The sequence below is a fragment of the Prionailurus viverrinus genome, chromosome F2, assembly GCF_022837055.1.
Source record: "Prionailurus viverrinus isolate Anna chromosome F2, UM_Priviv_1.0, whole genome shotgun sequence".
Lineage (NCBI taxonomy): Eukaryota > Metazoa > Chordata > Mammalia > Carnivora > Felidae > Prionailurus > Prionailurus viverrinus.
In genome coordinates this window covers 5,019,027-5,046,354 of record NC_062578.1, presented here as the reverse complement: position 1 = coordinate 5,046,354, position 27,328 = coordinate 5,019,027, and the positions used below count along the sequence as shown (strand labels likewise).

Here is a 27,328-nt window from a genome sequence, read left to right as displayed (position 1 = left end):
GCTACAGAGGTAGTGCAGTTACCCTCCACCGACAGAAGAGGACAAGTGCAGGGAGGTTCAGCAATTGCCCTTTGGCAGGCGGTGTCGGGCCAGCAGCGCCCCTGTCGTGACCCTCCTTGGTGTTCGGTGAATCTGTGTGCCAGCCTCACGCACACGGTTTGCCCCCAGCCGTTCTCTAAGGTAAATTCTGCCGTTTTTTTCATGCTAACATTCCGCAAAACGGGAATAAGTACAAAATTTACCCTAGAGGATGGTCGAGAACAGTTTGGCCCATGCATTTACATCAGCATAATATTTACAGACTATTTGAAAACCTTGCTTTAAGTCTTACATGACAAACTTCTACTCTGAAAAAAATAGCAGTCTGAGAAGACAAATGATTTTATATTCACACACACACACACACACACACACACACACACACGATGGATGTTTGTAGTTTCAGAACCAGAACTTCTATGACCTCATTTAGTGCTATGCCAGAACTTTGTAATTTGCTCGAGAGCTTTAATATACGCAGTGATGTCCATGTAAATCGTGTCATCTGCTATTTCACTTTAACAAGGCAGATGAAGATATAGTTTAACATCGCGCTGATAAGTGGTAGACTTATACACTGGGTCAAAACCATTGTGACCTGCCCTTTCTCCTGCCTTTGCAACTCGGAGCCCAGGCCGTGATGGTGACACCCCAGCCAGCCTCCACCTACGCAGCAGGTGGAAACCCCGTGGAGGAGTTGTTCATCCTCAAATGGGAAGACAACCGTTGATCGTATTTTCCTATCCCGTTGTTTTAAATTTAAGATTTGTTTTACCCCCTGGAAGATATAACTACGTTGGAAAATACAAAATATCAAGTGGTATTTGGAAATCATATCCTCACTTTCATAACTTCCCGTATGCTTTAGTCCTAAGTCACACAGCTGCGGACGCGTCACTAACTCTCCTCACCACTGTTACAACTGGACGTGTGTTGCCCTGCGGTAGGAACAGAGCAGATTGTTTAGAGGACAGGCCCAGAGAATGTTCCTGAGCTCTTAAAAGCCATCACTGTTCCACTACAAGTGGACTTACAGGTCACTTTCAAAATCCACCTTACCAGCTAAATATTAATCTTGTTCATGACAGTTTTCTGAGAACACACTATGTGACATAAAGACAGACTTGTGCTAACTTTGCAGAAAAAATACAGATAATGAAGCTTATAGGCCACACTTCACAGTGAGAAGCTTACAAAATAAGTTCACGGTTCTGTTTGTGCTTTTTCATTATTTTCTTTTCCGGTCCTAAATATTTCATAACTTAGCAAATTTTGGCAAACCACATGGCCTTCTTTTTATATGTAATATTATATATCTATTATTTTTATATTTCACATAATCTCCATATAGAATGACTTAGAAGTCATTTAAAAATACGTTCACTTAGCAAACATTTATAAGGGGCTTTGCTTCAGAAATATTTTTTTTCACTCTGCCGAGTGTCCTGATGTTCAGACCGAAAATGATTGTTTCATATACGAATTGTAACCAAATGTCTGTGGGGGAAAAATATTTGAAGTGGCTGATTTGTGACCATTTTTAATGGTGCTTAAAAATCCTGTCTCTAAAAATACGGCAAAGTTGCAACAGAATTAATGGTTGCTTAAAAGAACAAAACTGTCTCATCACGTACTATAAGATACAAGTTTTGTTCAACGTTGTCATGATCATTTTGGTGCAATTTAAATAAAACGGGTGACATTAAAGAAAGGAAGCATAGCGGAAGGGTGTAGCTATTAAGGAAAAGGGGTAAACCCCACTGCAGGAATAGACACTGCCCACAGGGAGCGCATCTGAATATATTTACAGTGCTTCCTTTTAGTCTCCTTTCGGAGTAGAGATTTTTTAAATGACAATTAACGTTTTAAAAGCTGGAGGATAAATTAGAAACAGTCCCATGCCCAAATGGTATGCGCTACACCTGTTTATTTTTATTATTTTGGGTGTGTATTAATTCAAGCCGTTCTGTAAAGATCAGACTACAGTATATAAGAAACAGGAGGAACTAGATTCTGCTGTACTATTCATGGAATTTTGACTAATTTGGAACAATTCTTATTTGTAGCACATACGTACAGTCTTACATTTATGCAAAATAAAGGGACCGCTACAAAAAAAGGCACTTATATGAATGCAGAATAGTAACTTTAACAAAAGTAATTAAATGATAGTATCAGCAGTAGCTATTTGTGTTTTGATTTAAAGAACAAAAACACAAAGCACTATTACGTTATTTGAGGGCCTTTGCTTTCGTTTTCATAGATGTTACATGTTATTTCTACAAAGAGACTGCAGATTATAATGTAATTACTTGGCAGGCAAAGACAGTAAGTGGGAATACAAAATTTGAATTTTTGTAAGACGCAATGCATGTGAAAAGGGAGAAATAATATGTATTTCACACATTGGTATAATTTCCATGTTCACAGCTTATCTGGATGTCCTCTAAATGCACAAGCCATCAAAAAGGGCAAGGTCTCAGAAGAACTGATGACCATCAAACTCAAAGCGACAGGCGGTAAGAGCACAGAGCTGAAGGCCGCTGTCCCCGCCAAGGTCTCAGCCGGCTCCCCAAAGTGTTCTCATGCCAAAGGACTCTCTAAGTGGGAAGTGCGATTTTAATACACAAGAAGGAAGCTTTCCTTGAATTTGAACTAGAGCCATAACTTCGTCTAAAACGCAATTTCTTGGGTTTTTTCCCTTCCTTCTTAGTAAGGCTCTCCAACGGAAAATCAAGCAATGCTATTCAAGGGATTAGGAAACACTGGGTGAACTTTTGTTTCCCAGTGCTCGAAACGACAGCTTTTGCACGTGTGTGTGTGTGTGTGTGTGTATGTGTATGCGCACACGTGCGCGCGTTCCCGGTATAAGTCTTCTATTAAATTTCAAGAAATACAGTTTTTGGCATTTATCTTTGAATCCTCAAATTTTTTTCCGTACTCAGGATGATATTTTTATGATGAATCTGGATGATTTAAATTTATATCCAAATCTGTATCTGTATTTCCCTAGTGTCAATGCCTCATCGAAGTTAATAGATGCCGTTTCTGAGCTCTGTCTTTGGATCCTTCAATTTCCCTTTGATTCTTGAGCGCTTTCCCCAAGATTTCTCATCACTATTATCTCAGGCACGTGTTGTTTCCTTAGAACATCATTCTAAAGCATCCGGAAACCATGGCAAAGCAATCGTGTTTGCGTTGGAGATTTATTTGACGGTGTCTTTGGCACATAACTGGAACGGAGCAACCGTGACTTTACTTCTTCGAAAGCGTTGCTCCATTTTTTTAACTTGCGTGTGAGTTTTTAGAACGAAGATGCGCAATATCCAAAGGAGGGCAACGCTTTTGAGCTTCCTACTTCCCTCTAAGGCTTTCATCTGCCATCAGATGCGTTATTTCACGTGGCCCCTTGGGGACCTGCTCTTCCTCCTGCAGCCACCGCTAAGAGGCGAAGGGGGTTGGGGGAGGAATGGACACGCTGGGGGTTAGGGGCTGCGCTCGCCATTCTGTCCCACATTTAGATGCTCAGCGAAAGTGCTTTCTCCAGGTGTCTTCCTTGTTCTTTAGAAATACTCCTCACTTCTCAGCGGCCTCTTAGCACATTCTCTGTGAAACTGGCACAATTTAATACTTATTTATTCACGTATCACCTTATTTCAAACAATATGTAAATGAAAGGGAGTGCGATGCTACATTAAAAAAAAAAAAAAGCTACTTAGAAAGTAATTCAAAAAAAAAATGAGACAAAAGGAGAGCGAAGATAAGGAAGCCAGGTGGGCCAAGCCTGAGGATCCCGGAAGGAACGTGTGAAGCAAGGCACTTCGCAGTGGCTCAGAAGGGATCTCGGATTTGACTTCCGGCTTTTCAGAAGCCAAAGCAAAAGGAGAATATAATCGCTATGAGAATCACACCGTCAGCAAGTAAATTCGGAGCAAAGAGTTTTTCGGGAACTGAGTGCGTTAAGAAAACATTTCCCATGAATCTTCATTATAAGAACCCAGCAACACCTTGAGCAGTAAAGGTAACGGAAGTCACAGAAGTCGCAGGCTGCTCCTGATAAAGAAAGAACGAGACGCCTAGCTGTTGGCACTACAGCAACTTACAGCGAAGCCGTGCGGGGCACACGGCTCTGCTGGACTGCCCAAACCCCCTGGTAGACGGTCACAGAACCCTGGGGGCAGCTGGACCGCACACATGTCCTTCGAAGGGTGCTTTATAAATTGAGCATCTTCAGCCGAACTTTCAAAGGACACGGGGCAGCAGCAAGATGGCTAGAAAACATTGACAAGTGTCTGATCTGCCTCTATTCCAAATAGGCCAGGACATTGGAAACGGCACAGCCTCACAATCTAAGGAGCCAGGGGCTGATGCTCATCGAAAGCCTGAGAACCCACAGTGACTTGTGTGTGAGGAATACCCCACCTGGTTCAAGTCAGGGTCAGGGAGGACATAAGTTCATTTGAGGTCCTATATAACAGTGGGGCATCGTCCCCTAGTCCCCTGGCCCCCTGCCTTGAAGTTTGGACACAGCCGTGGTTCCCTGGATGACTTACAAAGGGGGTGTAACCCAACACTCTCTAGGTCCTAAGAAGAAAGCCAAATTGCAGTAAACTCAGGAGTGCATATGACTGTCAGCCTCCTGGTGGGCTATATGAAGTTAAACTGGGTACAGATCATTCAGGCAAATTGGTTAGTTGCAGGACACGTGGGGAGCATTTTACCAACAAACTAGTCAAAACATGGAAGCTCTACACCAAAAGCACTTACATTCACTGTAGAAGAATTGATCTTTAGTTCTCTGCCCTTGCCATAATTAAATTGCCACCCTAATTTTTTAAACCATGACTAGTCCTTGATAGTAAAGTTACAATGTCTGTACATGAACAAATGCTTGCCCTTCTATTCTTTGTGGGACAAGTAAAAGTTACGATGGTTGACCTACGTATACGTTCTTATACTTAGTAGACCTTTCTAGGTCTTTCCGTGTGGCAGAGTATCATGTTCTAGATATTGTTATACATCATTCTTTTCTGGATAGAGCTCTAACTACTTAAAGCCCCTTACAAGTTGAGTATGTCTGCTGTATACAAGTGTATGCATCCCTTATAAATTTATACAGAATATAAAATATCGTTATAAATTAGGTAATCCCTAGTTATATATATTAGGCACAGATTTAACCCAAGCAAAGAAAGCATCTTCCTTTGCTTTTAAACAGGTACACCCTTTAAAGAAACAGGGCCACCGAATAGTTCAGCAGAATACTCCTTGGAAAGTTTATATGGCTTCCTTGGTTAACGATACATAGTTGGCCTACCCCAGGGCCCTACTTCTACTCTACATTCTGTTGTGTGTGTATCTGTCAGAGAACATCGGTGCACACATTTTATGGATACTTTCAAAACAGATTAAATATCTATGCTAAAGGTAGCATTATAATGGTTGAGAAAGCATATTCTCGAACCGGAGAGCTTGTGTGCTGAATCCCAGCTCTACCGCTTACTACTTAACCCCTTCATGCCCTGGTTTTCCCATCTTTAAAATGAGTAATAAGCGTACCTGCTTCGTGGGGTCCTTAAGAGGATCCAGCGAGTTCACACTGGCAAGTGCAGGTGTGAAGTTCATCTGTTGCAGCCTCCCAGCTCCACTCAGTGGTGGAGGCTCTTAAAGACCGTAGGTACGGAGAGGAGGGGGGCAGACAAATAGATCAGTAGAAATAAATAAAGTCATGTATTCATGGGGAAAAAAATTACAAAAAGATTGGCTGAAATGCCTCCTCACCCAAAATAAAATATCTCCCCCAATCCCAGAAGTCATAATGAAAACATTAGTTCATGTACTCATTAATTGCATGAGGATTTATGGAATTTATGGAATTATGGAGAATTTATGCTACTACCCTTTTGTGAGATCTCATCTCCAAATCATACCTTTCCCATAGGTGTCCAGGTACCTTTTGTTACGAGGCATCTTCTAAATGGCCCCATCGTGGTCAAGAGACGTGAGCGTTCTCACTCTCATTGGATGCCAGGGGAACGCAATCCTAACTAGATCTCAGTTCCGAGAATCGGGGCTGTCAGAGTCTTCTCGCAAGCATCCATGACTTAGCCAAAATTAAGCCTTTGGTTTTCCCTCTGGAAGCTGCCATTCCGCTGGCCTTCCTCATCCCAGGGATGCCACTAGTCGCCAGCTGCTTGAGCAGAAACAAATGGTCTTCCTCGAGGCCTCTGTTCACTCATCCCCTTTCTTCCATCCATCACAAGTATTGCAAATCCTACCTGCAAGTTTTATTTGAGTGCACTCCGTCAACCCTGCTTCCACTGCCATGGGGCAAAGGGCCATCCGACGAGCCAGGACCCCAGGGATAATCTCCTAACCAGTCTCCTGGTTTCTACCGGCTCCCTTTCACCGCATCCTCTACTCAGGACTGAGCTACGCTTTTGAAAAGCCAACCAGATCGCATCAATTCCCCTGCTTAAAACTCTTCACGGGTTTCCACTGCCCGAGAATAAACCCAAGCTCTTTGTGAGGTGGCCTGCTTTCGTCACTCACCGTGTGTTCATTCACGGGGGGCTTCTTACAGTCCAGGGAGCAGACCTTCCCATTCATTGCCTTCCCACCCCAGGCCTCTGTGCTTTCTACTCCGTCCCCCGGGATGCTCATCCCACCCGGGTCCCAAGCTTTTCATGGGCCTGCCTTTTTTGTAGTGGTAAAGGCTCAGATTAAAAGAGCCTTCCCCGGTGAGGGTTCTCAAAGCACCGCGTGTGTTTCCTTCCCGGGTCTTCATCTTTTATCAGACTTAGGGTCTGCCTCACCAGATACTATGTAAGAAAATCCCATTTTCTGAAGTGGAATTTTATTCCAAAGAGACAGAAAGGAAAAACAATTTGACAAAGAAATACAGCAATAGAAGTTTTTGTCTGCTGAAATCAGAAAAATGCCAAGTGCTTAGAGCACTCGAAACATGTTTAATTGGGAATCTGCGCTCCCTGGTGTCATCCAAATCAAGTATCTCAGACCCAGTTGTCTGAAGAAGATCCTGTCTAGGGTAGCAACCAGTTGAGCTCGGTGCTCGGAATTCTCCAGGTGCAGCCAGCCAGTTCGGAATAAATCCTGAGTCCCGTATCCCGGATGTTACCGAACCATTAGCGTGGTCCTGGAGAATTGTGTATTTTGTCTTAAGAGCCGTGTCCCACGGTTGACTCATATTCAAAACGATCGAGGTCCTGAACTGCCGGGATCTTAGCTGTCGGTTCGCTTTTCTTCTTTACTGAATCTCAGAGCCCAGTGTTAGATCGATCTTGTGAAGTACTCTCTTTGTTGGTGCCCGCTTGGCCCGTTTTGATCCAGGCACTTAATTCCTTACAATAAGGCAGTACGTGCCCACAAAACGGCCACCTGGTCTTTACTGCTTTGTGGAAAGCTTCAGGGCTTACGGGTTCGTTTTAACATTATATTGGTAAGCGTTGTTCTCGTTCTTTTTGGTGGGCGTGCCGTGTGTTGCCAGGTTGGGCTTTTGTGAATGTGCCGCGTACGTCTCATGCCCGCCTCCCATTGCACACAGGCGGCCGTTTGTCTCGGGTGTGGACCTGGGAATGGAGTTGCTGGGTCACAGAGCATGGGAGGCTCACCTTCAGGGGACAAGGGACTCTTTTCCGGGGTAGTAACCCCAGGGCAGAATGTAGAAACGTAGAAAAGTAGAAAAAGCTCTTTTTTACTCCCTCGTCTCACAAAGAAATCCCATCTTGTAACTCTGGAGCCCGCTCTTTTAGAATCTTGGATATGGGTCAGGGTAAAAATTCAGCATTTCGAATTAACACTAATTTTCACTTAGCAAACCACAAACGAAACATAAAATGACTTGTATTCTCATTGTCTCACATTTCCGTTTGCACTCAAGAGGGTCTGACTCTTTGTAGGTATAGAGAGTGATGAAGAAATTCGGCACCTGGATGAAGAAATAAAAGAACTGAATGAATCCAACCTTAAAATTGAAGCAGATATGATGAAACTCCAGACACAGGTAAAAACAACAAAACGACAGAAAGCTATTCGTTGTCTTTAAAGTGATCACGACCATTAGTGGGGGCAAAACACTGAACAGTTAAACCCTGTGATGAAAGATAAACCGTTACCTTACTATGAATACACTGAGCGTGCCTCGGTGACACCATATTGCAAAGCTTGGGTAGGTAGGACGGTCACCCCGGGCCACCACTGGTTTGGTAGCTGGAGGCAAAGCTACTCGTGTGTTTGTCTTGGGTGCGTTAAAGGATTTAGAAGCAAAGCCGATCGTCCTGTAATTAGAGTCCCGCAGAACACACGGTGATTTAGAAAAATTGTCACGAAAAGACACAAGAAGACTTAGTTTTATTCAAAACTCAAATAAAACAGAGCAACTTTTCCCATTTACTTTTTCTGGAACACCTCTGAACGTGTGTTTGTTAGAAACAGGTCTTTCTGGAGATTTTCCTGGACAGAGTGTTTACTGAAAAAACCCAAGCAGTTTCCCAGTTCTGTAATCTCCTGTGTTATGTCTGCCCCACCCCCTGGCTAAATGTATCCAAATGGAAATTAAAAGTTCAGTCCAGGATTTTTTTTTTTTTTTTAAACACGAATAATGACCGTATTGCAGCAAGGCAGAGGGATGAGAATAATGAGACAAGCCTGGGCAGAAGTTTCTTCCCCCCCTTCTGTCTTCTCCTGAAACATGGGGTTTTAGGGCCTTTCTGGTTACTGACTCTCAGAAGTCCTCACTCACTGTGGCTTCAAACAGAACTTGGTTTCCTAAGCCACCGTGACCAGTTTTATAATCTTCCTTTAATAGCTAGCAGGTATACAAAAGAGCTTGACGCATTGGTTTACAAATCATGGGGACTCCTCTTGGGAACCATTCGTGAAGCAAGCAAGACCTCTGCCCTCAACGAGCTTAAAGTCTAGAAGGGGGAGATACAGGATAAAAAAATCGTACATGACAAATTACATTGTGTGAGACAAGGGGACAGGGAGAGGTGGCCGGATTTTAACCTGGGCCTGGGAAGAAGGAAATGTGCTGACAAAGACTTGAGAAGCTGAAGGGGGTCGTCAAACAGGTATGGGGGCAGAGCATTTCAAACCGTAAAAACCACAAGTGCAAAAACCCTAAATCCTGAGAAGGCCCAGAGTTCTGAGAAATAGCAGAGGGGAGCATGTGCAGGTGAGTGATCGAGGTGGGGATCCCAAGAGAGGTCACCCATGGAGCATCCCAGAGGCCCGTTTAAAGAGCTTGGTTTTTATTGCAGAACCATTGGGTTTTTATTATTATTATTATTATTTTAATGTTTATTTTTGAGACAGAGAGAGACAGAGCATGAATGGGGGAGGGTCAGAGAGAGAGGGAGACACAGAATCCGAAGCGGGCTCCAGGCCCCGAGCTGTCAGCACAGAGCCCCACGTGGGGCTCGAACTCACAGACCGTGAGATCATGACCTGAGCCGAAGTTGGACGCTTAACCCACCGAGCCACCCAAGTGCCCCAGAACCATTGGTTTTAATTTTGGCTTTAATGCAGAACCATTACGGGGTTTTGAGCCAGTATCAACCAATAAATCCATCATATTTGATCTATTTTCGGGCTTACATTTGAAGAGACTGGTATTGGTAACTGTTGAAGACGAGCCAAGACGAGATTGCGTGGGGCCAAGCCAGGTGCAGGGCCACCTGTGAGAAGCCATCCACGGTCACTCCAGGGGGTGGACCCAGGGGCCGGCAGTGCAGGTGGGGACGGTGTCCATCTTGGAGACTGCGAAGGAGGAGCCCCGTGGGTGTGCAGTGAGAGAGAAAGAGAGCCTTCGGGGACACCTGGAAGGGCTGCGCGAGGTTCAAGTTGCTACCGTTTGGGTAGGCGAGGACTGCGTGCGGAGCGGGATTGGGGGGAGCAGCGAAGGCTCCCTCTTGCACCTGCTGAGCTGGAGACGGCCACCGTCCGGCCACGCGGAGAGGCGGAAGCGGCGACTCACGGGAGAAGTGCGGGCTGGAGATGTAAACTTGGCGATGTGATCCCAAGACTTGGCGTGGTCGCGTGGGCTGCGGTCTGGGGAGGAGAAGCCGGGGGGGCACGCGCTCCTCGGCAGTGAGGGTGAGCAGGCGCCCTTCCCCCGGGGAGAGAAGCCTTTCGCGCTCCCCCAGATCGGCCGCTCCTACCCCAGGTCCTTTCCCTTGCAGATCACATCGATGGAGAGCAACCTGAAGACCATAGAGGAGGAGAACAAGCTCATAGAGCAGAACAACGAAAGCCTGCTCAAGGAGCTGGCTGGCCTGAGCCAAGCTCTCATCTCCAGCCTCGCGGACATCCAGCTCCCGCAGATGGTAAGTCCGAGGCGGCCCCTCCGCAAGCAAGGTCGCCGCCGGGCTGCCGGCCACGGCCGCTGCCCGGCGACGACCTCCCCGCCGGGGACCGTGGCGGATCCGCAGGCCAAGTTACAGAAAGGCGGAGCGTGGTGGACCTCGCCCGAGTCCTTTAGAGGCGGCGGCTGATTCAAGTCTCGCTTTACGATGTGAGACGAATGTGGGAGGCCAGAGCCCCCTCACTCAAAGTTTGTTTCTAAATGGAAAGCCTAAGCCAGCCACCCAACTCAAGAACCATTTAAAAAAAAAAAAAACAAAGTTTTTTAACTTGGTGGGGTTTTTTCCTGCGAAGCCTGAAGAACATACTTAAGTTCTCCCATGGAATAAAAAAGTGAGCAAGACATCCTTTCAAGACCGAAACGTGTTTGAGTTTTGGCAGCTATTTAAAATGCAGAGATAACGGGTTTCTATCACGTTTTCACAAATAAAACACACATTTGGAAGAGAGGCTGCATTGTTGAATGCTTTTCATTCCATTAATGCGTGCATTTTTAGAACAAGTTTTTTTAAAGCTGCAAATTCTGTATACAGAATGATTTAAAGAAGCAGCAGTTTAATGACAACAGATGACTGGGTTTCCTGAAAGCACGAAATCCTTCAATTTGCCCCACTTTCCAGCATGGAGCCCTCATCCGACTCAATTCCAAATGTGTCTCTTGACAATAAAAAAAGAAAATCGATAATGTAATAATAGAGAACACAAAGGAAAATAAATTATTACTTTATGGCCAGTATCAAGGTAAATTATTGGATATTATTATGATACTATTTATGAACGTTTGTGTAATTCCTACTTGAAATTTGTATTCATTAGTAGCTGTTCCTTCACAAGCGTCATAAAAATAATCACTACCATACAAGGGACCATGTACCCCATACAGCTGTCTACAAGGCATTCTAGTGGTGAGATTTAGGGCTGATTACACTACCCGTTCACACACGCAGACACCAAAGACTGAGCCTCGGCATTCGCATTCCGTAGCTGAGGAAATCAAAGTTCAGAGAGTTCGTGTAATTTGATCAAGGTTCAAGAGCCAGGTGAACCCGGCTTTACCGTGTGGCCTTTACTCACCTTGCCGCCAGGGTCGTAGTCGGGTTACAGACTCTCCAAGAAACACACAACACACAGGGCAAACAGGAAACCGTCGTTAGATGACATTCATGATTTAAATCAGCACTTTGCTGAAATAAGACACAGAAAGACAGACATCATGTGTTTTCACTCACATGTGAGTTGGGAAACTTAACGGAAGACCATGGGGGAAGGGAAGGAAAAAAGAAACAGTTACAGACAGGGAGGCAAACCATAAGAGACGTTTAAATACACAGAACAAACTGAGGGTGGAAGGGGGCGAGGGGTGGCGGGGGGGGGGGTGGGGAAAATGGGTGACGGGCATCGAGGGGGGCACTTGTTGGGAGGAGCACTGGGGGTTGTATGGAAGCGATGAGTCACGGGAATCCACTTCCGATGCCAAGAGCACACTGCACATTGTATGTTAGCGAACCTGACAATAAATTACATAAAAATCAATCAATCAATCAGCACTTTGCTCAGCACAACAAAATAACCGTCAGATTTAGCAAGCCTGCTTTCTAAATAGCAGCGATAACAATAACATCCTTTATAGTATTTAGACCTTTTTAAATGCTTTATTTTTGAGAGAGACAGAGACAGAGCAAGAGCGGGGGAGGGGCAGAGAGAGAGGGAGACACAGAATCCGAAGCAGGCTCCAGGCTCCGAGCTGTCAGCACAGAGCCTGACGTGGGTCTTGAACCCACAAACGTGAGATCATGACCCGAGCCAAAGTCCGCGCTTAACCGACTGAGCCACCCAGGTGCCCCCAAAAATAAACTTTCTTTTTAAATTTTTTAATGTTTATTTATTTTTGAAAGCGTGAGAGCATGAGCGGGGGAGGGGCAGAGAGAGAGGGAGACACAGAATCCGAAGCAGGCTCCAGGCTCTGAGCTGTCAGCACAGAGCCCGACGCGGGGCTCGAACTCACCGACCGTGAGATCATGACCCGAGCCCAAGTAGGATGCTTAACGAACTGAGCCACCCAGGCGCCCCGTATTTAGACCTTTTAAAAGTCCTTTCTTCAAGCATTTTGTGAAGCAAGTAAAGCACGTGTCACACATTTTCAAAAATGTGGGGAAATGGAGGCACCAGGAGGCGGTTAGTGGCATTCCCCCTGTGTCATCCATTTCCCTTCAGGCACGCGTGTGACTTACATGTATCAAGTGACCACTGTGTGAAGCACCCCATTAGGCAAAGGAGCTACCAAAACACACAAAAAGGATAAGGCACAAGCAGATCCTGACTTTGCGAATCTGAAATGCTACCTAGAAAGAAACAGAAAAATAAAAAGTACATTACAATGATGTCACAATGCATCGAGGGAAAAATGGACAAAAAAGCGTCTGAGGATGAAAAAGGAACAATTTCCCCCCGGTCTGTGAGCAACTTGCTCCGATCTTAGCCCTCAATCCCAGCCCAGTGCTGCCACAGGAACCACCTGGTTCCAGCAGAGCATTCCTCCGCAGCCCCTCGGACGTTCACCTTCGGCAAACAGGGAGTCCGGGCTGTGCCGAGCGTGTGCAGTTGCTGAGGCTGCGTCTGGAGGGGAGTTGTGCAGCTTCGAGGGGTCCAGCCCAGTAGCTAGACATCCACCTCGTGTGGCTCCAAGCTGAGCACAAAATTCCGGACAGTCCATCACATCCAGCCCATTAACGGAGTAAAGACGGAACAGGTGAATCCCGACACCCTCCGTGCAGCCACGGGCACCCTTCCCTTCCCTCTCAGGCTCTGGGCCCATTGCTACCCTTTGTGTTACTCGGTCCCCCTTTTGTCCCAGCCTCAATCACTCTGATTCGTTCAATGTGTTTTATCTTCATTTAGGGACCTATCAGCGAGCAGAATTTTGAAGCATATGTAAATACACTGACAGACATGTACAGCAATCTGGAACGGGACTCTTCCCCAGAATGCAAAGCTCTGCTGGAAAGTATCAAACAGGCAGTGAAGGGCATCCATGTGTAGGACCACAGCGCCGCGGGGCAACAGAAATTGCAAACAGCAGGAACACAGCCGGATCTGGAAGGGGCCCCTGTGCTGCGAAGGCGCGCGGGTGGCCCTACTGCATTTACGATTGCAACATTGCACTAATCCCCACCCCCACCCCCCCACCCCCCCAGCTGACATAAAAAGGAGAGAAGAACTATGATAGACTCTGTGGATTAAAAGCAATGCAGTCAAAGATTAGATCTTATTTATTTTCATATGTTTTTATTTTATTTCTTCATTGCACTCTTTTGGGTTATTTTTGTTTGTTTTTGTAAAGTATATGTAAAATAAATGTGACATTTTTATATTTTATTTATTTCTAATCAAAGAGTTTTTTATCTTTTAACTGCATTTTGAAGTCTGCCATATTTTTACAAGTGTGTTTATTAATTTATTTTCCGATAGAGTTTAAAGAGAAAGGCTACTCTCACATCACATTTCTTGCTGGGTTTCAATGAGAAAACCGAAAAGCAAGAAGGAAATCCTTGGCGAAGGACTGCACTATGGTCCGGTTTGATTTTTACTGCGCACTTCTTCCCCCCCCCTTCACTGGCTTTTGTATTCGTAAACGGGCTTGCGGCGAGGAGCGGGGAAGAAATAAGATAAATAGCGCCCACTAGTGGCAAATGCGCACTCGCAGAGGCACAGCGTACTGAAAGACCGCCTGTTCAGAATTTGTCAGCAATAATTAAATATAGCAATCAGCAAAGTATTCGACTTGGCTGTACGGTCTTAGTTACTATGGATTATTTATTTGACATGTTTTAAAGAAACATAAGCTTTTTTAGTGATGCAGATTTGTCTGTCTGTTTTTCAAGTCGTATCAGATAGTTGGCAACTCTTATCCCAAGATGAGAAATAAGGCTTGATGTGACCAGCCAGGCTTCCCTGCCATATGTGGCTACGCTATACAAGTGACAATATTGGTGTAGATTTGTACTTAGCAAATACAAACACGTCCAAATGGGAGAATTTGTAGGTACCATATCCCCTGAAATAGCATTTATCTTACTGGGTGGACTAGAAAGGAATGGAAAATACACGAACACGCGAAAGAACGTTACTCCCATGTGAGTAACTGCTTTGAACACTGGCGACGTTGTCTTACCCTCCTTAAGCAACAGGAAAACTTCCAATCTGATAAAAACCAAACAGGCGCTACAAAGTGTACACAACTCACACCCACGCAACACCCACAGATACACGCACTCACACGCACTCACGCACACGGGAAATTGAGCCCGCAATCTTGAATTTCCGGGTGGATCAGAGTTTAGTAGTTGCTATAGTAAAGGCAATGTCTATTTCAGGGATTGTAAAGTAGTTAAGCATTGTTTCAAAAGTTTTTTTATATTTATTTTTTTTAAGAAAAAGGTATAGACAACCAGCTAAACTGCCTTTTTGGTGTGCACACACACCTCGTGTGCAATGTGCCTCCGTGTAAATGGACACTTGAACTTAGTGTGGGCTTCATTTTCTGTGCTCTAACAAAAGTGTTTATTTTTTATTAGCCTCATGGATACGTAGATTGAAAGTGATGGCACTCACAGGCTTGATATATTCCACTGTTATTACTGTTACCTGCACAAATGGAAAGGAGTATCGACAGTAATTCCACTCCCATGACACTGTGGTCATTGTTATGTACTAAGTGGGGCTTATCTTCGGATTGGGGTTCATTTGAACCCTCGAACCTTAGTTTAGTGAAAATGAGATGTCTGTTCTTAGGTAGGAACGGTGTTTATTTACAAATCAATTTAAAAAAAAGAAGAGCTACCATATGTGCTGTCTATTATAAATGGGACGCCAAACAAAGTTTTCTATTAAAAGTTACGTACTTGCAAACATTTTGCTATACAGTCCTCGATAGATGCATACGAATAAGTTCACTTATGACAAAGACGAAAGTTTAATTTGCTAAATATTTTAACAAGTCTGTTATATATTTTATTTAATTTAAAAGAAATCTCTTACCGACCTATGTATTTATTACTATAATTTACTATGGCTTCGGGTTAATTTATTTGTGTTGGCATAGTTTGAGCAGAATGTTTGGTGAAATATGTTTGTATTTATTTGCCTCCTTGGTACTTGATGTGTTTTGTCATGTGCACTGATTTTTTTTTTTCCTTTCAACTCTGTTAATGGTAGATACTGTAAACTGGGTCTTTTGTAAACCACAAAAAGGCAATGATGTATGCATTTTTTTTTATTTCAAGTAGCTTGTTTGTATACTGTTTCTTCAAACGATTAATATTTCTTACATCAAAGCAACGAAATTGTGCTCAGTGCTGTACGTTTGATGTATGGTAGGAAATAAAAATTGATAATGAGCTGTGCTGTGATCTTTCTCGGGCCACTAGCTACGGCCCACCGTCGCCATGCCACGGAAAGTTCGATCCCCGAGGAGCTCCGCTGAGGTGAGCTACCGCGAGTCGAAGGGCCCTGGTGCCTTTCGGTTGTGTCAGCCGGGCCCCTCGGCTGACGGCCTCTTCCCGAGTGGACAGTTTTTACCAACTGATCAGTTGTCTCGGCCTTCGGTTCAGTACACACATGGGGGCCAGCGGATGCCTTCGGGGCGGGGGGGGGGGGGGGGGGGACCTGCACTGGCACGAATGGGTCACCAGATCCCCTGTAGCTAGTAAGCAGGAAGACAGAGGCCCCACCCTGCGAGTTCCACAACCGCTTTGGGGACTGGGTACATCCCTGTATCCATCCAAGCCCGCTGAACTCAAAGGAAAGGAAAGTCATGGTGAGTTCTCGACAACGTCTCCTTTGCCCTCTGTGTTCTTCCTCGCTAATGTCAAGCAGCCAGCTTCATTTAATTGTCCGGTTTCTGCCCAGCTTTGCCCACCTGTAGGACTAGCTGACGTTATACTCCATGTGGTAAAGCCCCTGTACTCCGTGCAATGAAGCAGAATTGACCGAAGGGAAGTCTGGGGGGAACCCCAGAGGCACGCCCCGGGTTGCACTTGGGGGGACCTCCACGGGGCGGGGGTTGGGGCCGGCAGTTAGTGACCAACATGGCTCTGAGTCACGAAAGTTATTCCCGTCGAACGGGCACATGACGCCCCCTGGGAAAACGGGTCACCAGGTGCAAAGCCGCTCGGCCGTGTTCTCAGCTCACCCTCCGCAGCGTGTGTGCATCCTGCCCCGACTGGGATTTTCCATCAGTAACTGGGGTCTGTGGCCCTGTCTCTGAACACGCCAGACGAGGAGCGCGAGTCCTCTGGGAAATAAGAGCGTGATGGGAAGGCCTCATACAGTCACACGACAGAGGTTTAACCGGAGGACACTTATGCCGGCCCCGCTTCCGGCTTCCGTGCCCGTCGGCCCGGCGAGGGACAACGAGGTGAGTACCGGCTACCGCGATGGCCGTGCAGGCTCCCGTGGAGACAGTGTGCACAGGGAACTCAGGTCCCGGAAAAGCGCCGGTTTCAGGGGCCGTGGGCAGGTGCGCGGAAAGGCATTGCGGGCAGCAGGAACTGCATGTGCGAAGGCATGCTGGTGGGACCCATCGTCAACAGAGCAGCCTAAGGCAGGGAACAGATCAAACATGTCGGGAGAAGCGAGGAGGCGAGTGCCCGACCGGGGCCGCGCTGTAACCGGCCACCTTGGGGGGTGTTCATTTCCAGGAGCAGACTCCAGAATGCCAGCGGAAGCTTCAGGACCACGGAACGGCGGGATCGGATTTCCGCTGGAGATAATCATGCAAACAGCTAACGTTTTCCACGTCGAAGCGAGGCAGTTGGGCTCAGCGCTGTACCTCTGCCGTCCGGGAGAACCTAACAACTGACGGTGAGTGTTGTGCTTGTCTTCCAGCCCAAGACGTTCCCACCCAGAGACCGTTCCCACCGCCGCGTGGAAGGTGCCCGGGTCTTCAGGCCCAGAACTAAAACGCTTCCACTTGAACCGATGTCCTGGACGAAACGAAAGGCGCCGAATGAATCTCCCACTTGCCTCGCTGGAAGAAGTTCTGAAAACGAACCTTGCGACGATACCTAGATGATTTCTTAACAGTCACAAAACTCATGTTTTCCACCTCTCCTCCCATACAGCATGACCATTTTAGTGCGCTCTGGGAATAGTGCCCTGCTATTTCCTCTCATTATTCAGCAGATAATTATAAAGTAAGCAGATTTAATTGGCTAATAGCTGTCTACACTGTCACACACCATCAGTGGAGCCTTGGATGCTGCGTCTCCTGAAATCCTCAAACGGATTCATGGAGTGAATATCGCCCCGTCCGATTAAACTGATGAGGGAACTGGTGCTCTAGAAAGTGAGTGACTTGCCCCAGACCAGAAAACTGGGAAAAGGTGGAGACAGGATCCGACCTCTTTCTAACCTTTGGAAGGTCCAGTCCACGGGCATCAGTCTAGTTACTGACGGTCTAGAATGGTCAGGTGCCGCCTCACGGTTGGTAAACAAGAGCTGGTTAAGACGGCTTGAGCCCCTGGGCTGGCTCGCCTATGCTTCACGGCCACAGTGCATGGGATCACGATCCACATTATACAAATAGAAACCTGAGGCTCAGACAGGAAAAAGAGTTTGCCTGAGGCCCCGGAGATAGGTACCAGGGTCAGGATTCAACCCAACTCTGACCCGGAGGGCAGCTCCTGTCCCTTCTGCAGACCGTCATTACCGCCTTTAGCCAACCCCTGGCTCGCTGGCCGCCATCCCCCCCGCCACAAGTCGCAGTCGCTGGGCAAGAGGCGGTCATTTGAATCACCACTCCAGAGAAAGTTGTTCGCAGAAGCATCATTTTCACATTTAAACCACACTCTTATGATGTATTTCTCTTGTAAGGGCGTAGCATAAAAATATGACACTTTAATAATTTATTTGATGAATTGGGATTGAAAATCTTACTACGCATTGTATTCACAGCCAAAAAAAAAAAAAAGAAAGAAAGAAAGAAAGAAAGAAAATGTAAAAACTCATTTTTTTAGGGCAAAACAACATAATTACTGTATTCTGGCACCAGCTGCTTCGTGTGTGCTCGACAGTTTGGGATTGACGTCTGCCCAATAAAAGGCCACTGCACTGACCTTTACCAGCTATTAAATATTCAAAAACATAAAGAGAACGTGAAGTTCCCTGATCTTAAGAAACAGCTATTGTTTTACAATTTTCCACTCAAATATGTATTACCATATATAAATACAGTCATCTTTCTTCTGTGACTGATTATTTGGTTTGAGATGAAATCGGGAGTCGGACGTATGAGCTAGATACGCACTTTGGGGATTTGACACCTCAATAATGCTTTTAAAGGATCACACTTTTAACCATGGGACATCCTTGTATAAACACTTATTTCCAAGACTGGTGTACTTGAATTTCAAAAACGCAGAGGAGAACCTTCAAGGACCAGAAACATCTCCACCCACACAGCTGGCTGTGCCCAGGACACAGGTCACTGTCCTCTCCGACATGTCTCCACTATCGGGTTGTGTCCATTAGCATGAGTTTACTATTCCGGGAAATCTCTGCCCAGGGAGAAAAATTGAAAATATTTTCATTATTTGTTCCGGGAACTTCTTCACAATGCATTTATCTGAACAGGAACTGCTCAAGGTACTCTCAGAGTAAATACCCGTCTCAGGACAACAGCCAGCCCGAAAGGGCTATTCTCTCTTCTAGACTCACTTTGACCCAGCTTTGCCGTGGCGTCTCTTCTAAACTGTTATGTCGTGAATCTATCCCATTCCAATTGCACTCTTACTAAAAAGTCTTCCTTAAATCAGACCCCCCAGACCACACAAACATCCCCCCTTTGCAAAGACTCTGCCAGGGTAAACTGAGTTTTGTGTTATCAACAGATCATTTTGTCTGGATTCTGTGGGAACAGCATTCGACACACCCAAGTAATTCCCACACGCAGCCAGGAATCCATATCTGGATCTTCAATTTTTCAGTAAGCAGGCACACCCCTGGATCAATTTTGAATCATCCAGCAGCTAAGAGCTTGACTCTAAACATTTTCCACAGCCTCACTGGATACTTCTGCAAACATAAAACAAAGCTGAATGCTTTTATTTTCTCCCACATGCCCTTTTCCATCTCCCTCAGATCATCTAGATCGGTAGGAAAGGGTAAAGAGTCCACAGAGCCAGGGGAGGAAGAAGAAAAGGAGTAGAGGGTGGAGGGGGTGAAGGGGAAAGAGTACCGGAAGCCGAGCAATCCCACCAGCCTGACGGCAGGGCCCGGGCGGTGGATGGATCGGGACTGCAGGGCGGCCCGATGACAGCGAAGCTTCTTATATTCCCGCTTTTATGTAATTTGGCCTTAATAAAAGTACCTGGGGAATTGTCTCTTGGGGAATTGCCCTCGACGGGCCCCCTGGGAAAAGAACCATTGGGGAAAGAAAATAAGGTTCCGCAAGGAAATTGTGCGGCCCTACATTTAGCCCTTGCCACCCCCTATAAAGGCTCCTCTACCTACAGGAAGGATAGCCCCATACATTTCCCAGCCAAGGAAGGAAAAAATGGATTTGAAAGCCCCACTCCAGTAACTAAGGAGTGTATCTATGGGCACAGGTTACTCCGACCTCTAGGCCCACTTGGCCCCAGGAGGCATTCCAGATGATGACTGAACCTAGTCGGTTAAAGTACAGAATGGTTCATTAGTTCCTAGGTGCAGGGTCTCTCTGAGAATGTATAAGGCGTGGGTTTCTAGGGCCTTCTTGGCCCCCTCCTGGCACCTCGGACCGAGGCGAACACGTTTGTTCCTCAAGCCACAAGCGGTTCAGGGAAACAACTAAGAGGTCACATCCCTGTAACTGTTCCACTTGAGGTGTTGAGAGATAGATGACCTTTCACGAAAACAGCATAGCAAATGCTTTTAGATGATAGACAAATGTAGATACATCATGAAAATAATGTAAGAAATTAATCAATAAGCAAAGGGCAGGAGGGAACGTTATGAGAAAATAACCATGTTATTCCTTAAAGGGTGATTACACATAGGAACATTTTTAGAATCAGGTAATGCCAGAAAACATAGATGACGCACGCTACAAGGAAATTACTGGCAAATATAATGCCGCGTTTGCCACAATAAAGCGGCCAGTTCGACCCACTGCTGTTGCCTGCGTCCGTTTTTATTTTTGTTTTATTTTTTTTTCACTTTTTCGCCGACTCCGTTCATCCTTCCCGCTGGAGCGGGACTCCGGCAAAAGAGAAGAAACAAAGACAAGAAAAACGATCGTTCCCTGGTAACATAAGGATTTTGAAAAGTAAGTAAAAAGTGAATTCAAATTCCTTACATGGAACAGAAGGTGATTCATGGGGTCCGGACACGCACCAAGCCTGCTCCCTGTTTCCATAGGTGCTCCGAAACACTCTGTGTGTATGTGTGTATGTGTTAACATTTGTTCGGTGCTCAGTGTTCGCCGGGAGCTGCTCAAGTGCTCTACGTACATGATTTAACTCTCAGTCCAGTTCTGTGAGTTAAGAATCCTAATCATTACACATTCTGAAAAGATTCGCACAAAGTGGTTAAGTAACTTGTGCACAGCTGGGGACGGCTTACCCCTTCACGTCTGCTCCGCCCTCCCCTAAAGAGCCGCCTTGTTCCATCTGTCCCGTGCAGACTCCCCTCCCAGCCTTCCTGCCCTTCCGGCACCATCTGCAACGGTAGGGGCTGAGCGCTGCATTACGGCTGGTGCCACCGGAGATACAAAAGAATCTTGGGTGTATTGAGTTGAATAGACTACGGTTTGAAGACGAAAATTCCCCTTTTCTTTTTACTTATTTTCAATGTAACTGCTAGGAAATGTGAAGTTACACGTGTGGACTTCACTACACGTCTATCCAACGGTGCTTTCTGACCATTCCTTCTGCAAGAAGCCGGAAGAACATTCAAAACGAAAATCTAAGAACATATTCTGCTTTTTTACCTTTTCTACAGCTTAGAAGTCAGTAATGATTTTTGTTTGTTTTTTTTTTTTTTGAGGGAGAAATCCTCCAGCTATGAAAACATATGAGATTATTATAATTTTTATGTATTCAGACAAAGAAACGAAGTAGCTAATCAGACCATAAAATCCATAGGTATACCAAATAAGCTAGCATAACCTGAAAATCTAATCATTTTAGTTTGCTTTTTTTTTTTTTTTAGAATAACCAATCTACAGAATCAAATTCTGATTTAAACAATCACTAATAGGGGTGCCTGGGTGGCTCATTCGGTTAAGCATCCAATTCTTGATTTCAGCGCAGGTGATAATCTCATAGTTTGTGAGACAGAACCCCAAGTCAGTGCAGAGCCTGCTTAACATTCTCTCTCTACCTCTCTCTCTGCCCCTCCCCTGCTCACATGCTCTGTCTCTCTCCCTCTCAAAATAAGTAAATAGTTTTTAAAGAAACAAAAGATCGCTAGAATAGTTGGAATCTTTTTTAGTACATAGCTACATATAGTGCTGACTTAGAAGCTTAGAGAGCCTAGAGGAAATTAGAAAACCCAGAAAAGGGGTCTTGGTTGGCTCAGTCAGTAGAGCATGTGACTCTTTTTTTTAATTTTTTTTTTAATGTTTATTTATTTTTGAGACAGAGAGAGACAGAGCATGAACGGGGGAGGGGCAGAGAGAGAGGGAGACACAGAATCGGAAGCAGGCTCCAGGCTCTGAGCCATCAGCCCAGAGCCTGACGCGGGGCTCGAACTCACGAACTGTGAGATCGTGACCTGAGCTGAAGTCGGACGCTCAACCGACTGAGCCACCCAGGCGCCCCAGCATGTGACTCTTGATCGCAAGGTTGTGAGCCCCATGTTGGGCATGAAGCCTACTTAAAAAAAGAAGAAAGAGGAGAAGAAGGAGGAGGAGGAAGAGGAGGAGAAAGAAAAAAAAACATCAGGTGGATTTCTTGTCTTTTACACAAGCACAATCTTTTGTTGATTAAAGAAACTGAGTTCATTACTGCCACAGGAAGAGAGCACTTCTGGAAGGGGAAAGACAATCATGGGTTATTTATACTGTGGGGTTCTGGTTGAAGACAGATCTTTCTATGACAGTGCCTAACTAGGATCGGGTCATTTATGTGATATGATGGCTTACAATCATTGGACATGGGTTAAGAGGTGAGCATTCTGCAGGGAGTCTTGGAGAGCAAATAGATGTTTGACGCTATCTATTGAAAATTGACTGCTCTGACGTCCATTTAAATAGATTTGGGGTTGGGGAGGGGTGTTCTGAAATGAAGAATAAAGTTATTTGCAGCTTTATCTTCCTGGGCAGAATTTCCTGGAATTGAAAAGTCAAGTGGATAAAGACACTGTAACAATATTAATTAGTTGTATTAATGTATATGGTAAGCTATGTGAGATAGATGGTTTCTGCTCTCCAAGGTAAATCTTCAGAGATTTTATGGTGGGGTTAAGGAATCCTGAGGCCTTAAGGCTGACAGGGATGGCCTACTGTGGGGACCAGCTAGCCAGCGTCAGCAGGAGTCTCTAGGCAAAGGGACGCCACAGGTTCTCAGAATGTTGCAGGAGCAAGCCACTATCTACTAATGACCATAGCACAGCCTGACCATAGACGCCTCGATCCAACACTCCTTTACTGTGTGTATCTGGGGAGGAATTAATCAAAAGCATACACGCTGTCTTCGCCCCCAGCACACAGACACACGAACCTTGAGTAAGTCAAAGTTGATGAGCACCCAAAAGAGGGATGTCTAATGTAACCCAAAAGCTGCTGAGCATATGTAATCTTAGAAAGTCTCTCCACAAAGCAGGTATTTGTACCTATATTTTACATAGGGCTCAAGAGAGTTAAGTCCTTCAAACCCAGGTCTGTCTAACTCGAAATACCATGGTTCTCCCCACATTATATGCAACCTGGTCCTTGACTGAGAAAAATATTGGACCTGGGAAGGGGAGGAAGTAGATGGTAGAAAGTAACTTGGGAACACCAGCTGGGAGGCTACTGCAAAGGCTAAAAGATGGTGAGGGCGTGACCAAAGGTAATTACAGTGAAAATTAAGAGGAAGGCCAAGTTCAAGGAAACATTTGTAAAGGTAGAATTATTATAACTTTGAGAGTAGCTAAGAAAATTCACACACGATAGATGATTGATAGATAGATATATAGATAGATGATAGAGACATAGAAACACAAAGACATAGAGACATAGATGATAATGATAGATAGATAGATAGATAGATACAATCCATATATGGATAGATATAGATGGATAGATGATAGATAATGATAGATGATAGATACATACATACACACAGACATAGATGATAATAGATAGATAGATAGATGATAGATATAGATATATAGATGGATAGATATAGATAGATGGATAGATGGATAGGTGATAGATATAGACAGAAGACAGATATAGATAGATGGATAGAGACATGATAATGATAGATGATAGGTAGATAGATAGAGACAGAGATACATAGATGGGTAGATACAGATAGATGGATAGATAGATAGATAGATAGATAGATGGATAGATGATAGATACAGATAGATGATAGTTTTGTTTGTTTGTTTGTTTATGACAGGTGGAAAAAAAAAAAACCTCTGAAGCTGAGCTGATCATCTAACGCTGGGCTTCTCAGGTGTGGTGAGCAGGCCACAGTGAGTCCCGGGGTTCTGCCCCGTAATCTCTCAGGGGTGCAGCAGTTTCAGAAGAACAGGAAGGGGACTATAATCCAAATGATTATTCCTGCAGAAATCCCCTTTATCAGTTTGGTTCTTAAGAATTGCACATAAGCTGTGGATGCCCTGGGTTAGTTTATACAGGCTAACATTCTGTTAATGGGGTGCAGCTCGTCTCTGCAAATGTATTTTTGTCCGCTGTGCCTTATGTTTGCGTTGATTACATTTTCATTGTCTTGTTTTGTTGATACAGAAATGAAGCAAGGGCCCAAAACTGATTCGTCGACGTGGAAACGAAGAGACGGCAATTCCAACACAAGTATTTCAACCTAGAAAACATACTCCCGTGAAGCAGACACGAACACTCTCCCCACTGATATACGGGGAGACTGAAGCATGTAGGGATTTCCTAAACTGGGATCACATGGGGTGCCTGCGTGGTTCGGTCGGTTAACCACCCAAGACTCTTGATTTCAGCTCAGGTCATGATCTCACAGTTCGTTGGTTTGAGCCCCACGTCAGGCTCTATACTGACAGTGCAGAGCCTGCTTGGGATTCTCTCTCTCTCTCTCTCTCTCTCTCTCTCTCCCCCCCCCTTCTCTCCCCTAAAATAAGTAAATAAGCATTAAAAAACTAAAAGCCACAAACTGCACTCTTAATAAATCAATCAATAAACTGGAATTATAAAGCTTCTAGGTGGCAGAGCTTGGGTTTGAACCCCACCATTTGGGGTCTGGAGCCTGCATCTCCAAACACTGCCACACAGCTAACGGGGGAGCCTTTTCTCTTATCGCCCAAAATCTGTGAGATTTTTTTTTCCGAACGAATGACAATTTTTAAGCCATTATTTATACTTAGTATCAGTACTAATGGAGCACCTGCTAAGTGTGAAAAAAGGAAGGGCGTTTGTACTGGAATGAGCCGGTTCAACTTGAATGCCAACCCACAAACCACTTCATTCACAGGGGCAGCTGGCATTGCAATATGCTTCTTGATCTTAATGCCGTGTTGAAGGAAACAGTGAAAGTTGGAAAATTACCTTCGGACACCAAATATACACATTCTTGGCGTTCTTTGTAAAGAACCGGGAAGTGAGTTTGGTTTTTCACCCTGAAGTGCGGTTTCTAATAAAAGGGAAGACATACGTGCTAATTGAGATCGTTTTTTCTTTCTTTCTTTCTTTCTTTTTCTTTCTTTCTTTCTTTTTTAATGATTTTATTTTATTTTTAAGATAGAGCAAGCAGGGGAGGGGCAGAGAGAGAGGAGGACAGAGGATCCAAAGCAGGCTTGGTGCTCACAGCACAGAGCCTGACGCAGGGCTCGAACTCAGGAACTGAGCCAAGCGGTCGTGACCTGAGCTGAAGTTGGTTTCTCACCTGACTGAGCCACCCAGGCGCCCCTAATCGAGATTTTCCTTAAATGAAGAATGAAGTAAAGATATTTTTAATTACCCTGATACTGCTAATGAAATCATCTCTCAGATTTTATGTAGCTTTGTTAAGTTGGGATCTCAAAGATAGTCAGTGTCAGAAGTATGATGACCCTATAGCTTTAAAAGCAAAATATCATAATTTCTAATGCTGAGGATAAGACAGAATTTCCCGAATAAAGCAAACTACAGATCAAACAGTTCAATCACCTGGAGTTAATACTTGCACAAAACTTGATTATTTTTTCACGCAGTGGAGAAAGAAACCAATGCCCCATTATTGGATATACTTATAAGCTATACTAAGAGCAAATACGTGCCAAAATGCTTTCAGAGACACATGCAACCAAGGAACGGATCAGAAATCCATTTCCAGCTATTATCCAAGTTAACATTGAACCTCTCAATGTTTCAGTGGGAGGTATTTGTCACCTTAATACCTTTGAAGCACTGAAATTACGAAGAAGTGGGAAATCTTGGCATTATTTCTGGGTCCATGTTCAATCAGATATCCAGAACTTCCTGCCAGAGCCCCTGAACAATTGCTATCCTCTGAATGACTAATAATTATGCCAGGATTTTCTAATTTTGCTGGGTTTTGTTTTTTATGTTTTTTTTCCAAGTATAATTACCATGCAGTGTTATATTAGTTTCAGGTGTGAAATAGAACGATTCAACAAGGCGACATGATTCTCAGCGCTCGCCATGACCAGTGTGCTCCTAATCCCTTTCATCTATTCCACCCATCCCCCAATCCAGCTCCTCCCTGGCAACCAACACTTTGTTCCGTACACTTAAGTCTTTTTTGTTTTTCTCTCTTCTTGTTTGCTCATTTGTTTTGTTTCTTAAATGTCATATGTGCGTGAAGTCATGTGGTATTTGTTTTTCTCTGACTATTTCACTTAGCATATTATATCCTCTAGACCCATCCAAGATTTTCCAATTTAATATAAAGAGTAAACACTTAATTGTGTTAGATTTGTTTTTTTTTTTTAATGTTTATTTTTGAAAGACAGAGCATGAGCAGGGAGGGGCAGAGAGAGAGGGAGACACAGATCTGAAGCAGGCTCCAGGCTACGAGCTGTCAGCACAGAGCCCGATGTGGGGCTCAAACTCACCAACTGTGAGATCAAGATCTGAGCCAAAGTCAGACACTCAACCGACTGAGCCACCCAGGCGCCCAGATTTGGTTTATTTGAACCTAATAGTAAGACCCAATTAAGAGGAGCTTTAACATCATGGAAAGTTCTTTCTCTCGTTCTCTCTCCAAGAAGTTGGATCGCTCTAGTTCTATCCGTCTTTCTATTTACTGATTTTATTTTTGAAAGAGAGAGAGAGAGAAAGAGAGAGAGCATGAGCAGCGGAGGGGCAGAGGACAGGGAGAGAGAATCCCAAGCAGTCTCCATGCTGTCAGCATAGAGCCCAATACAGGGCTTGATCTCACCCAGGGGGACACCGCGACCTGCGCTGAAATCAAGCGGCGGGGCCTTAACTAACTGAGCCACCCAGGCGCCCCTTTCTGATCCTACCCCTAGGTTGCTGCCACAAGGTCATCACGAGTCAAAACGGCTGCCGGATCTCCGGCCATCTCTCCTGCATCCCAGGCTGAGAGAAGGATGGCAAGAAAGGGAAAAGAGCAAAAACCAGAGCCACGGAGCTCAGCCAAGTCCCTTGAACCAGCCCCCAGGGAGAACAGTCCTGCTTACTGCGGCCGCATTAGTGACCTCGACTTACCTCACTCCAGTAGAGCCGGGTGTGGGCGGTGAGGCGGGGAGCAGACCTGCCCTCCCGGCA

At 45.1% G+C, this 27,328-nt stretch overlaps 1 protein-coding gene across 1 annotated transcript in view; it reads left to right on the top strand.

Moving 5' to 3' along the window:
* The window catches only part of ST18 (ST18 C2H2C-type zinc finger transcription factor), a 254,450-nt gene extending 240,800 nt beyond the window's left edge, over positions 1–13,650 (top strand). Inside the window, exons 20-23 of the mRNA XM_047842283.1 lie at positions 2,470–2,558; positions 7,959–8,062; positions 10,242–10,385; positions 13,321–13,650. Of these exons, the coding sequence (XP_047698239.1) occupies positions 2,470–2,558; positions 7,959–8,062; positions 10,242–10,385; positions 13,321–13,461 (478 nt within the window). The 3' untranslated portion in view covers positions 13,462–13,650. The remainder of the gene's footprint in view (positions 1–2,469; positions 2,559–7,958; positions 8,063–10,241; positions 10,386–13,320) is intronic.
* The last annotated feature ends 13,678 nt before the right edge of the window (positions 13,651–27,328 follow it).